This window comes from Neofelis nebulosa, chromosome 12 (assembly GCF_028018385.1).
Source record: "Neofelis nebulosa isolate mNeoNeb1 chromosome 12, mNeoNeb1.pri, whole genome shotgun sequence".
Taxonomy (NCBI): Eukaryota; Metazoa; Chordata; class Mammalia; order Carnivora; family Felidae; genus Neofelis; species Neofelis nebulosa.
In genome coordinates, this window is record NC_080793.1 from 22,719,011 (window position 1) to 22,733,418 (window position 14,408).

The window sequence follows — 14,408 nt, forward strand, 5'->3', positions numbered from 1 at the left end:
CATTTACAATGCTGTGTGTATCACTATTCACTTCTTGTTACTGAAGAATTTTTCATATGGATGTACCCCAGTTTGTTTATCCACTCTCCTGGATTTATTTCCCAGGTTTTTACAGAGAAAGTTAGGAATAAAACTCCTATGAATCTTCTTATTGAAGTCTTTTTGTGAACATATGTTATCATTTCTCTTGAATGAATACCTATGAGTACAATTACTGGGTCTTATGGTAGGTGTATATTTAACTTCATAAGAAACTAGTAAATTGTTTTCCAACGTGGTTGCAAGATTGTGCATTCACATTAGCAATGTGTGAGAGTTCTAGTTATTCTATATCCTTGCCAACAGTTGGTATTGACAGTCTTTAATTTCAGCCATTCTAATGGGTGTGTTGTAGTATCTCATTGTGCTTTTAATTTGTATTTTCCTGATGACTAATGATGATGAACATCAGTTAACATGGTCATTGGCCATTTGTATATCTTGCTTTAAAAAATATATTATAGGGGCTTCTAGGTGGCTCAGTCAGTTGGGTATTCAACTCTTGGTTTTGGCTCAGGTCATGATCTCGTGGTTCATGGGTTCGAGCCCTGCATTGGACTCTGCTGACAATGCAAAGCCTGCTTGGGATTCTCTCTCTCTCCCTCTCTCTGCACCTCCCCTGCTCACTTGCTCTCTCTCTCTCTTTCAAAATAAGTAAGTAAACATTAAAAAATATATTATAGCTTTACTGAAATATAATTCAAATGCCATACAACTCTAAAGTACACCATACAGTGGTTTTTATTATAGTCACAAAGTTGTGTAATCATCACCACGGTCAATTTTAGAACATTTTTGTCATCGCTCAAAAGAAATCTTGTACCCATTAGCAGTCACTCCCCATTTTCTCCAGCTGTGGAACCACTAATCTATTCTCTGCCTGTATAGATTGCCTATTCTGGATGTTTCATATAAATGGAATCATACAATATGTGGTCTTTTGTGACTGGCTTCTTTCATTTAGTATTTTTTCAAGATTCATCCATGTTGTAGCATGTACATATATGAAGTATTGTTCAAATATTTTGTCAAATTTTAAATTGGATTTGCTTTTTAAATATTAAACTAGGAGAGTTTTTTATATATATTGGATACAGTTCTTTTCAAGTATATGTATTATAAATATATTCTTCTGATCTGTCAATTGCTTGATACCTAAGTTTTTGACCTTTAGACTTAATTCTAAGCCTATTGGCAATAGGACTTTTCTGGAATTCTTTACCTGGTAACCTAACTCCAGTAATAAGAAAAAAAGGTGCAGAAATTTTGCCCTTTTAAAAAATTTATTTTATTCAGGACAAAATTGATTTTCAAAGCAATAAACAAAGTACTTTTAAGGATCAAATTATATTAATAAGAACCTATAAATAAAAGTTATCCTAATACCCTAGCAGAGCACCCATTTATTCATGGATGTCATTTGGATATTTTTATTTTCTGTTTTCAGCATGGCTAGAATATAAAAGTTGTTCCTCACCTATTGTACTTATTAATGAGAAATCTACAAATGATCGTTTATTGCTCCCACAAAAGATTTCATCTCTGGCAAAAGAAATACCAGACCTGTGTTTTTCTGATGACTATATATCTGTTAAAAGACCAACAAAAGAAGAAAAACCAAAGAATGATCTAGAATTAGTTTATAGAATAAGCCAAAATAAAGAAAATGAAGATTACTTGGAACTTAACTGCACAGTACCATCTCTTGAATCATCTTCCTCTCCAAAAATTGAAAAATCATCTTTTAAACAAGGTAGAAAATGGAAGAATGATTTGGACCTTTTGAATGACTTTATTGTACTGCGAAATAAACATAGAACTTGCACCTCAAAGACTGAACTCACGGGCAGTAAAGAAAATGATGGTGGGTAACTTAGTAATAGTTTGACATAAATATGATAGCTTTAAGGACTAAATATATAATTTACTACAGAAGGTAAGGAAATAAATCTGTTTCAAATAGAATATATTATTTTTCAAAGCCAAAGAAAACATCTTTCATTCATGATACTTATTGAGTATGGAGATCGATGTGGATATTTGTATATGTATTTAGACATAGATGTAGATATGTATTTTCCAAAAAATTTAAAAGTGCATTTGAACTTGTAAAAAAGTCACTATTTGTAAAACTTGATTTCTACAACTTGGCCATACAGATTCATGGTATTTCTAACTTTTGTTGATTGTTCTGCCATTGTTTTTTCTCTTTTAGCTGACAGTTCTCAGTATTATAACTTATAATGTGTACTTGAGAACATTTTGCCCATTTGATTGCTTATTACTCTTTTTAACTTTAACAAAGAGTTTCTGTCTGAGTTGTAACTGTTTTACATTCACTGTTTAAAACCATATCAAAGGTAGTATGTATCATATCATTTCACTTCTGGTAAAAAAGGAAAAATAGGTATTGTAGAATATGTTTGATATAAGTTACTCAGAAGAATTAAGTACAAGAATATATATGCGTGAGAGTCACAGCATACTTAGGTCTTACCATCTTATATATTGTTAATGTGGAATTCTGCTGTCCACAGCCAGCCCATTTGATTCTCAAACTAAGCTCCTTTTTCCAACTTAGCCTTTGTTAGTAATAAAGGTAATGTTTTGGTATATATATTTTACTTCTTCCCTTATTTTATAATTAATTCAGGGGCAACAAAGAATGTTACAACTTATTAGGCCCCCTCAAAAACTCTAGTAATTAGTATTATTTAATCATAACTATTCCAATTATTTATAGCTAATGAAAAATATACTTGAAAATAATAACAATCTAGTTTAGGATATTTTACTCCATTGTTTTCACCATATATTTAAAGTTAATATATTAAAATGTTTCGAGGTGGTATTATGTTTCTAAAATTATCTGGTAATCATTAATAATAGATAACTTTGCTATCTAGTTAAAATAAGTAACTATAAATAAATTAATTAGTTATATATATTTTGTAATCCTCCACACTACTTAGAAAAGAAGGAAGACAAATGAACTGTATGCCAGGCACTAAATTACATATTAGAGATAAATATGATACTGTTGCTGACCTTGAGAAGCTTATAGGCTCAGAGAAAATGCCTGAGACCTAAAGGGTGAGTGGTAAGAATTGACCTAATTAAAAAAGGTTGGAGATAGGGAGGGCTTGGGGCATAGGAAAGAATTAATAGCAGAAGGAAGGGTATATGGAAAGTCACAGAGAAATGAAGTTGAGCTGTATGTGCCTTTTAGCTGTCAGGAACTGTACTTGGTATTTATTCCTTATAACAGTATTCACAATAGGTATATTTATCTGTATTTTACATATGAGGACACTGAAGCTAGTGTCAGAATTGAGACTGAAACAGTGATTTGATGCCAAGATTCTTTCTGTTATGGTCATTCAGCTTCCTACCCAGCACTGTTGTTACGTCCATTGACCTGAATAGTTGTTCACTTTAATACTGACATATTTCAAGGAAGAACTTTAACAATTATCATATTATATCAAATCATTTTAAGTAAAGTGACATTAAGTTTCCCTGAATAATGCAAATTAATATTTTTTATTAGAATTTCAAGATAAAGAAGAACATTCCTTGACTCTTCAAGAAGAAAGTCCCATTGTTTGTACTAATAAAGCCGTAGAGAAAATAAGTCAGGAAAGGAAAGTAGACAAGGTCATTGAAATTCAAGCATCAGGTATGCTGTATGCTTTTAAAGTGCATTCAAATTAAGTGAACTTGAAGCCTTTTCTGAGTATCTAGGACATACCTGATTTCCCATGTTATTTTCTTCACTTGTTTCAGATGTTTCATCATGCCATTCCTACTTTCAAGTTACTCCTGGGCCTGGAACGCCCCCATTCACTGCCTCTGCCCCTTTCCATTGCCCTACTCCAGTCCACTCAGTGTTATTTCTCCCTTCATTTAAACTCCTGCTTCTCTATATTCATCAGACAACAGCAGACTACAGCTGCTCACACCGTTCTGCCCAGTCTGGAAAAATGAACTGATGTTGCTTACTCCCTCTATTCTTTTACCCATTGTCAACATGATGTTAAAAAAGCTACCGCCATTGGGGCACCTGGGTGGCTCAGTTGGTTAAGCATCCAACTTTGGATCAGGTCATGATCTTGCAATCCATGGGTTTTAGCCCTGCACTGGGCTCTGGCCTGACAGCTCAGAGCCTGGAGCCTGCTTCAGATTCTGTCTCCCTCATCCTCTGCCCCTCCCATGCTTGTGCATACCTCTCTTTCTCTCTTTCTCTCTCAAAAATAAATAAACGCTTAAAAAAATTTTTTTAAAGCTCTTGTTTAAATGATTAAACAATACTGATTAAAATGTTTGCTTCTGCCGTGAAGAATATTCTTCGACTCCTAAAGAACAGCCTGCTTAAGAATATCATGCTCAGTCTCCTGCTCCCAGCAAAGTCACCCAGACTCTCCCCTCCCTGGAGTCTCTGCAGAGGCTGTTTGACTAGCAGCTCTCCCCTGGCCTCCCTCCATGGCCTCAGGTGCCTGGTGAGGCCAATCCAGTCAACATGGTGGCCAAGGTCAGCCAACTGACGAGTATCTTGACCCCCATTGAAGACAAGGTCAAGGCCTTGCTGCATGAAGGCACCAAGTCTCCCCATCAACGTTCCCTCATCCTTCCCGTCACCTTTGAGGTAAAGTCAGAATCCCTGGGGATTCCTCAGAAGCTGCAGCTCAAAGTTGATGTTGAGTCTGGGAAACTGATAATTAAGAAGTTCAAGGATGGTTCTGAGGACAAGTTCTACAGCCACAATAAGATCCTGCAGCTCATCAAGTCTCAGACGTTTCTGAACAAGTTGGTGATTTTGGTGGAAACTGAGAAGGATAAGACCTTGTGGAAGGAATATGTTTTTGCTGATTCCAAAAAGAGAGAAAGTTTCTGCCAGCTTCTCCAGCAGATGAAGAATAAGTACTCGGAGCAAGCAGAGCCAGACATGATCACCATCTTCATCAGCACCTGGAACATGGGTAACACCCCCCCCCCCCCCGCCTCCAAGAAGATCACGTTCTGGTTTCTCTCCAAGGGGCAGGGAAAGACTCAGGATGACTCTGCCGATTACATCCCTCATGACATCTATGTGATCAGCACCCAGGAAGACCCCCTGGGAGAGAAGGAGTGGCTGGAGATACTCAGACACTCCCTGCAAGAAATCACCAGCATGACTTTTAAAACAGTTGCCATCCACACGCTCTGGAATATCCAAATCGTAGTGCTGGCCAAGCTGGAGCATGAGAACCACATCAGTCACATCTGCACCAACAATGTGAAGACGGGCATCGCCAACACGCTGAGAAACAAGGGAGCCGTGGGGGTGTCATTTATGTTCAACAGAACCTCCTAGGGCTTTGTTAACAGCCATTTAACTTCTGGAAGTGAAAAGAAACTCAGGCAAAACCAAAACTATATGAACATTCTCTGGCTTCTGCTCTGGGAGACAAGAAACTGAGTCCTTTTAACACCACTCACCACTTTACCCACCTCTTCTGGCTTGGTGATCTGAACTACTGTGTGGACCTTCCCACCTGGGAGGCAGAAACCATTGTCCAGAAGATCAAGCAGCAGCAGTAGGCAGACCTCCTGTCCCATGACCAGCTGGTGATGGAGAGGAAGGAGCAGAAGGTCTTCTTACACTTTGAGGAGGAAGAAATCACGTTCGTGCCCACCTACCGTTTTGAAAGACTGACTCGGGACTAATACGCCTACACTAAGCAGAAAGCCACAGGGATGAAATACAACCTGCCTTCCTGGTGTGACCGAGTCCTCTGGAAGTCTTACCCGCTGGTGCATGTGGTGTGTCAGTCCTATGGTCATGATCTCACGGTTTCATGAATTCAAGCCCATGTTGGGCTTTCTGCTGACAGCTCAGAGCCTGGAGCCTGCTTCGGATTTTGTGTCTCCCTCTCTCTCTCTGCCCCTCCCTCACTCACTCTGTCTCTGTCTCTCAGAATAAATGAAAAATAAATTTTAAAAATTCAGAGCAAAAACAAAAAAGAATATCATGCTCATTATTAACATCAATAAGAAAATATGACACTGTTTTTTAATATCTTTTCATTCTCTTCAGTTTTATTTACAACCTTTAGATGGTAATGCAAATCTTTATTGACATTCTAGTGAAAACTAGAAACAATTTGTCATTGTTATAAATTTGTTTGGCTTAAGGTTGTAAGCTAATTTCAGTGGGGGGAGAAGAAAAAAAATTATGTGGTTCTCTTTATATGGCTCTTCATACTTGCCATGCCAAATTAGTTAACGAATAAATATTTTCTAATAAGCAGGATAGTCATAAAATTATACTAGTTCTACAGAGGGTTTTTGATTTTGTTGTTATTAGTTTATTTAGAATAAATATTCTAAAATGAGCCTCTGTACAATCTCTTGATCTTTACTCAGAAAAGAATTAGGATGGAGTTCAGTTTTCCAAGAAGTGACATGTTTAATTGGTTTGTCAAAAAGAACAAGCATCCTTATAAAACACTATCTTTAATGCTTTTATTTTCACAGATAGCCAGTGCCAAGCATTCTGTCTCCTAGAAGCAGCAGCTACTCCTATCTTAAAAAAACTTGTATGCCTCTGTACTCTCCCTGCTGCTAATTGGACATTTGCCACTGTCATTTTTGATGAAACAAGATTCCTCTTAAAGGAACAAGAAAAAGTAATAAGTGATGCTATTCAGCAAGGTGAGTACAAATAAAAATCATACTATTTAAAAGGATATAAAGTTATGGATTATTGTCTCAAATGAGTAAAAATTGAATATAGAAGGTATAGTAATTAGTCATGGATGAAGGCATAACTGTAATTCAGCATATGACAACCATAAACCAATATTGGAGGATCACCTAAGTGAGGAGAAATAGGTAATGAATATCATCTGGCTTTGCTTCTCAGTGATACTCCTAATTGACATATATTACTTGACAGGTTCCTATTGCCCCCAAACCAAATTAACCCTATTATTGTTAACATCTGAACCACCTAATTCCCTCCCAAAAGTGGGGTGGGGGGAGGTAAAAAAATAGATTAATTAAAGTCACTCCTTAACTTTTGCTTCTGGACAAGATGGAGAAACAGGGATTGGATTTACCCTCCTTCAAGGAGGAAAAAAAAACAAAAACAAAGATGAAATACATGAAACCAGTTTTTAAGACCCTACCCATCAGGCAGTGAAGCACAGTGATTCCTGAGAGATGGGAAACAAGGTGAGCCCTACCATTGCCCTAGCTTACTGCCTTGAAAGAGTTGCCAGGCCATAGCACAGGGAGAGGTACCGGGGCAGAGTCAAGTGGACAGTCTGCACTGCAGAAACAGAACTAAGTGTCCAGGGAGACCAAGGCCATCTAGCCTCTTGGCTAGAGGTCAAAGGATAGAATATTAGAGAACAGAGAGCTTCACACACAGTATTCGGCAGAGTACTGATCAAAGAGTGTATATGAGGAAACCACTTGAGGTTGGGGAAGGAAACCATCTGATGGGATTAGAGGGAATAGTACCCTGCATTCACACAGGGCAGGGAATAATGCCTGCTACCACCAGCTAGGCTAGAAAAACTCATAATTCATGGGGCACCCAACAAGATAGAATTCACAGTGTCTGACATCCAATCAAAGATTATCAGGCATAACAAGAGACAGGAAAACACAACCCATAATGAGAATAATCAATCGAAGCAAACTCAGTACTGACAAAGATGTTAGTATTATTAGAGAAGGACACTAAAACTTTTTATAACTGTGTTCCATATGTTCAGTAAGTTAGGGACATATAAAGGACACAAATGAAGCTTCCAGAAATGAAACTACAATGCATGAGATGAAAAAATGCACTAGATGGGATTAATGGCAGATTAAATATTGCAGAAGAAAAGATTAGTTAACTTGAAGACATAGCACTAGAAACTAAAATAAAACATGGGTAGGTAAAAAAAAAATCTAAAAAAAGAAAGAAAAGAGCATCAGCGGGCTGTGAAACAACTTCAGATAGCCAGATATAATAGCAACTAGAATTCTCAAAGGAGAGGTAAAAAGAGGGTAAAGAGAAAAATATTTGAAAAAATAATGACTGAAAGCTTTCCAAACTTAGTAAGAACTAAAACCCATAGATCCAAGAAACTCAGTGAACAGCAAGCACAAGAAACATAATAAAGCCACACCGAGGCATATCATAATCAAATTGCTCAAAACTCGCAGTAAAGAGAAAATTGTAGGAGCAGCCAGAGGGAAAAGAAAAAGTATGTTACATAACGAAAGCAAAGATAAGGATGACATAATTTCTTGTCAGAAATAATTCAGGTGAAAAGACAGTGGAGTAAAATCTTTAAAATACTGAAAGAAAAAAACCTTAGTTGTCTACACTAGGCAAAAACATATTATGAAAGCAAAGGTAAAATGAAGATGTTTTCAGACACATGAAAGCTGAAAGAATTCATCAGCTGCAGACTGGCATGATAAGAGATGCTCAAGAAATGTTCTCCTAAAGACAGAAGAAAAATGATACCAAATTTTGTTTCTCTGCCCTGTTCTTATCCATTCCAGGTCATGATTGACTTGTTTCTAAAAGTCCTTAGAGGGGCTGAATATACTAACCCATAAATGGTTCTCCTGTTGCCTCTTGTTCCCAGTGACTACTTCTTATTTGCCTTGATCTTCACTAATTGATTAGATGAGCAGTTTTCAAATTTTTCAGCAGAACGTTTTGTACAAATAAATATTTCATGGGATCCCATTATATAAAACATGGAAAAGTGAAGCTTCTCTGGTTGAATTGGGGCAGTGGGCCTAGACTCCTATCTTCTTGGCTTCACTTTTGCACATAGTAAAATCCAATCTATCATCTTCAGAAAGCTCTGGAACTACATGGAACACATTAAGTAGCCAATACATCTCTTGTATTGTAAATACACCTCTTGTTTGAGTCATATCTTTGGACAAATATTCCCAGGTGTCTACCTCCATTTCAAGGTATTGCTTTATGTTATGATCCCCATCTTTCTCTTCACCAGTTGGCAAGTTATGAGTTGAATTTGCTTTTTGTTTCATAACTGGGACTCACTGGCCTTTTTTCCTACCAAGAGTAGAAATAATTGAATATCTTTTGGAAACAACAAGAATATGAACACTAAGGTTAGCTGTCTGGGTTTGAATGCCAGCTCCACCACTTATTTATTCACAAATTGACCTTAGAGGGGCACCTGGGTGGCTCAGTTGGTTAAGCATCTGACTCTAGATTTCTGGTCACATCATGATCTCACAATTTCGTGAGATCATGCACTGGTAGCACAGAGACTACTTGGGATTCTCTCTCTCTCTCTCTCTCTCTCTCTCTCTCACTCACCCCCTCCCCCACTCACGCTGTCTCTGTCTCTCTCAAAATAAATAAATAAACTTAAAAACAAAAACAAAGTGACCTTGGACAGTTACTTAACCTTGTTCAGACTATTTCCTCATCCATAAAGTGAAGATCATAATAAACTTGTCTGATAGGGTTATTATTATAGATTCAATGAAATAACCAGCAGCCTGGCATATAGTAAGCACCTGATAATGAATGTTAGCTATTATTGTTAAGCATTCTGATACATGTTCTAAAATTCTGATGTGTATCTTATGTTTTTAAATACATTTCTGCTTGCTTAGGTACGAATGATGAAAGAGAAATGACATACAAGCATGCTGCTCTCTTACATCTTCTGGTAACAATTAGAGATGTCCTTTTAACATGCAGCTTGGACACAGCATTGGGTTAGTGGGATAAATTTTTATTTCCCCTTTTAGTCCTATTGAGATATTTTTATTTCCTCTTTTACTTGCACATTAAGCACTATATACATTTTGACATAATTCTAATAGAATGTATATTTTATGCTGCCTATATTCATTGAAAGAAATCATTTGTAACAAATACCACCATTTAAAAAAATAGGTTTAGGATTCTCTAATCTAGGCCTGAATTGTAGACTCATAATGGCCTCAAGCAGATTTGATTATATAATCATTATCATGCACTACTTTTTAATGTAAGATGATATTTTGGCATGTACATTTTAGGTCCTCATTGAATGTTGTGGCTTTGAATCTTTGCTAGGTGAATATAACTAATATAACCAAATTATTAGTAGTAAGATATTTTGCAATTTTTTTAGTTTTACATGTAAATTAGGATATGAATTACTTGAGAAATAAAAATCAAACTATTTGAATATATTAGAAAATGTTAAGATTTTGGAAATTATTTCCAAACTATCAAAATCATTAAAATATCTGTCTCAATACATTACTGCTTTAGGCCCCTTATTGCAGGATTATTTAGATTTTTTAGTAATGGTATACTTATAGAATTGTTTTATAATTTAGAATTTCTAGAACCTATTTAAAATTTAAAGTGAAAATAATTTTTCTCTGATCTGTGACCCAGAGGTTTTGTCTCATCTATGACCCAGACAACTATTTCTCTAATCCACTGTTTTGGTAAATACTGAGCAGCAGTGAGTTACAGCTGTCCTCCCTCTAAGCACTGGAAATAATAATATTTGGCCAAGTATTGTATTAGTATTATCTGGTCAAGTATTATAGCTATGTTACAGCTACCTTTAGAAATCCTAACATGTTGCTTATCCTTTCTTCTCCAATTAAACCACTTGGGTATTGATGCTGGATCAGGTTGTTTTACCTCCATCCCAAGAAAACTATGGATTGGGGACGCTAGTTTACAGAACCTGCAATTGGTATAAGGGTGTAATATCACATGTCCTTCTATTTAGTCATCTGTTTTCATTATACCTATCAGCTTCCATGAAAGGTCACCAGTCCTACCAAAAGCAAGGCTGATTATTAAAGCATAATAATAAGGCAGAATATCAGAATCTAAACATCTGAGCTCTCCGTGCTATAGAGTTCAGTTGTGACTCACTGCTGCTCAAACTTACTAGTATTAGAGAATTAGAATTAGAGAAATAATATTTATGGAGGATTATTTGAAGTATATTCACCATTAAGTACTCTTACGATCTACACAAGGATTAAGTGAGACCATTAAGAACTATGTACTTGGGCTGAATGATTTTTGCTCCTCAAAGAAATACTTTTGCTCAGTCAAACTTGGTCATTGCTATTTGGCTACCTTGAGGAATACTCTAGAAGTAAAATTAAAATTCTTGTTGGCAAGCAAACTTCTTAAGCCCTAGGTCCCAAGCCATAAGGAATAACTAAGCCACTTTGGACATTTTTAGTGGAGAGATTTCTCAACTCTAAACCTCTCAAAGTCAAAGAGTGAATTAGGTTGTCCTCTTTTCTTTTTTCTTTGTAGTGGCAGAGAAAGAAAGGTCCATGGGGGTCTGGCTGCCTGCCCTGTACCCTTCTAGAATTCTGTTTTTTTTTCTCCCAGCTGCCAATTTGTTACCCCTCCCAAGCTAGCAAGGTAATGACTTTCAAGATTAAAGGTATAGTCTCACTTCTGGGCTTTAACCCAGAAATAAATTCAGTATTGTGTAATGGGTACTGTAGTAAAGATAGGTACTAATTATACAAAGGATGGAGACTGTTACCTTTAAGCTGAATGTTTATTTAAAAATAAAGGGCTCCTGGGTGGCTCAGTCTGTTAAACTTCTGACTTCAGCTCAGGTCATGATCGCATGGTTTGTGAGTACCAGCCCCACTTCAGGCTCTGTGCTGACAGCTCAGAGCCTGGAGCCTGCTTTGGATTCTGTGTCTCCCTCTCTCTCTGCCCCTCCTCTGTTCACGCTGTGTCTCTTTCAAAAATAAATAAACATTAAAAAGCTAAAAAAAAAAAAAAAAGTACAAGTTTGCTAAGTAAATAAAAGTATGAAAGGGTATTATAGGCAGAATTAAGAGCCCATAAGAATGACCCAGTGGGTGTGCTGCATACAGTTCCATGTAGTTAAAGTGAAGAGTACAAGGTAGAAAGCAGTAAGAACTAAGCATGAAGACATAAAAAAGAGCCAAATCATGAATAGCCTTGTAAGCTGCACAAAAGAGCTCAGACCTTATTCTGTAGATAATAGGGTGCCATTGAAATAGGGATGGTACTGGATTAGGCTTCTCATTTAGAAAGTTAGATCTAGAGAATCAGTAAGAGGTTTGGAGATTAGAAGGCAGAAAGAACATGGGGCGCCTGGGTGGCTCAGTTGGTTAAGCGTTGGACTTCAGCTTAGGTCATGATCTCACAGTTCTTGAGTTCGAGCCCCGCGATGGGCTCTGCGCTGACAGCTCAGAGGCTGCTTGGGATTCTCTCTCTCTCCCCTCTCTCTCTATGCCCCTTCCCCACTTTCTTGCTTTCTCAAAAATAAACTTAAAAAAAAAAAGATAGAACATAAGTCAGTCTAAATTGCCCATCAGTCAAGCTGTACTAATGTAAAATTTGAATATGCACATAAATATAAAAATGTGAACATAAACATAATTTTAAAATATATTATTGCCAAAGTACTCAGTGAACACCTGACCTACATAAATGACTATGCTAGGTGCTTTTCAGTAATTCACAGAACTCACTGTGTTGTGGAATCACCAGGAGAGCTTTTAGGCAAAAAACCCCGGGATACAATCTAAATTTACTGAATATGAACTTGCAAGGATAGGTCGCAGGATTCTGTGTTTGGAAACTGCTTGTAGTGGGTCTGAATTTAGGCTCTGCTGTTTTTGCAGTTATACAAATAAATTATGCATAAATATCATGGATTTATCCCAAGAGCTTATAGACTGAGATTGTCATATATATAAAGAACCAAAAATCGGGGCGCCTGGGTGGCGCAGTCGGTTAAGCGTCCGACTTCAGCCAGGTCACGATCTCGCGGTCCGTGAGTTCGAGCCCCGCGTCAGGCTCTGGGCTGATGGCTCGGAGCCTGGAGCCTGTTTCCGACTCTGTGTCTCCCTCTCTCTCTGCCCCTCCCCTGTTCATGCTCTGTCTCTCTCTGTCCCAGAAATAAATAAAAAAAAAAAAAAAAAAAAAAAAAAGAACCAAAAATCAAGTACAATCTATTCTACAGATAAAATACTAAGAAAATTCCAATGGGGTGGCATTTCCATAGGACTTGCATGTAAGTGTAGATCAAGCCAGAAGGCAGGAAAAGATAGGATATATTCGAGTATGTTGTGGTAGCTTAAAAGGAGACATTTGGTACATAATTTTAAGCTTTACTCAATTTTAAGGTTTTTATTAATATCTTTGATCAAAATCATAAAAGGATTAAAGTAAATTTTAATTGTTATGACTCTTGTTTCCTTTTAATTTTTACCATGGAGTTTCTCAAAGAATGAAAAGATATGCCTTTTCCCCCTACTTTTATTTTTAACAGGATATTTGTCAAATGCAAAAGATATCTACAGAAGCATTTTAGGCTCCTATCTGGACAACATTTGGAGACAGCTGGAGATTGTACAGTTTGTTAGGGAAAAAAAGCCTGAAACCAATTACAAGATACAAGAACTGCGATGCCAGATACTTAATTGGATGCAGAGTGAACAGCAGATTAATGTAAGTACTGGAATAAAGCTGATAACGATAATCAGCTTAAGTAAGAATTGGATTGGTGATGGGCATTAAGGAGGGCACTTGTTGGGATGAACACTGGGTGTTATACGTAAGTGTTAAATCACTGGATTCTACTCATGAAACCAATACTACACAACACATTAACTAACTTGAATTTAAATAAATTAATTTTAAAAAAGGAATTGGATAAAAGATAAATTTTTGCATTTAGCTCTGAAATTATGAAGTAGTCTAGACTATTTGGTCCCTTGACAGTTTTCTCCTTAAGTAAGTTAACAAAACAGAATTAGACCAAGAGAAAGGATGATTTTGCATCATTGTTCATATGTCTTGAATTTAAAAATACTTTAATTTTTATTATACAGAGTTCTCTATGGATTGACTCTGCAAATCTCAAAATTGTTGTCTGGTACTTTTAAGTTCATGGGCATATACCAGATAACAAAACTACAATAATTTATTTTTAGATATTGAACCAGAATCTCATCTCATATGATTCTACAAAAAAAGCTCTTAGTTTATGCCTTGGATTATATTGGGGATTTTTGCCCACGCTACCTCAAGCATATGAAGGTTGCATTACTAAAGACTTAAGAGGGGAAGCCTGAGTGGTTCAATTGGTTAAGCATCTGGCTTGGGTCATGATCTCACAGTTCATAAGTTCAAGCCCTGCATCAGGCTCTATTCTGACAGCCTGGAGCCTGCTTTGGATTCTGTGTCTCCCTCTCTCTCTCTGCCCCTTCCCTGCTCATGCTCGCTCTCTCTCTCTCTCTCTCTCTCAAATAAACATTTAAAAAAAAGACTTAAGAGGAAATACTTTCTTAAATGTTTTCAAGCTGAAAAATGT

At 36.8% G+C, this 14,408-nt stretch overlaps 1 protein-coding gene across 6 annotated transcripts in view; it reads left to right on the plus strand.

The window, feature by feature from the left end:
* SHOC1 (shortage in chiasmata 1) overlaps positions 1–14,408 on the plus strand; it is an 88,362-nt gene that overhangs the window by 46,681 nt on the left and 27,273 nt on the right. For all 6 annotated transcript variants that reach the window (XM_058694556.1, XM_058694557.1, XM_058694558.1 and 3 more), the window contains 5 exons: positions 1,487–1,903; positions 3,590–3,718; positions 6,556–6,732; positions 9,688–9,792; positions 13,365–13,543. In XM_058694556.1, the coding sequence (XP_058550539.1) occupies positions 1,487–1,903; positions 3,590–3,718; positions 6,556–6,732; positions 9,688–9,792; positions 13,365–13,543 (1,007 nt within the window). The remainder of the gene's footprint in view (positions 1–1,486; positions 1,904–3,589; positions 3,719–6,555; positions 6,733–9,687; positions 9,793–13,364; positions 13,544–14,408) is intronic.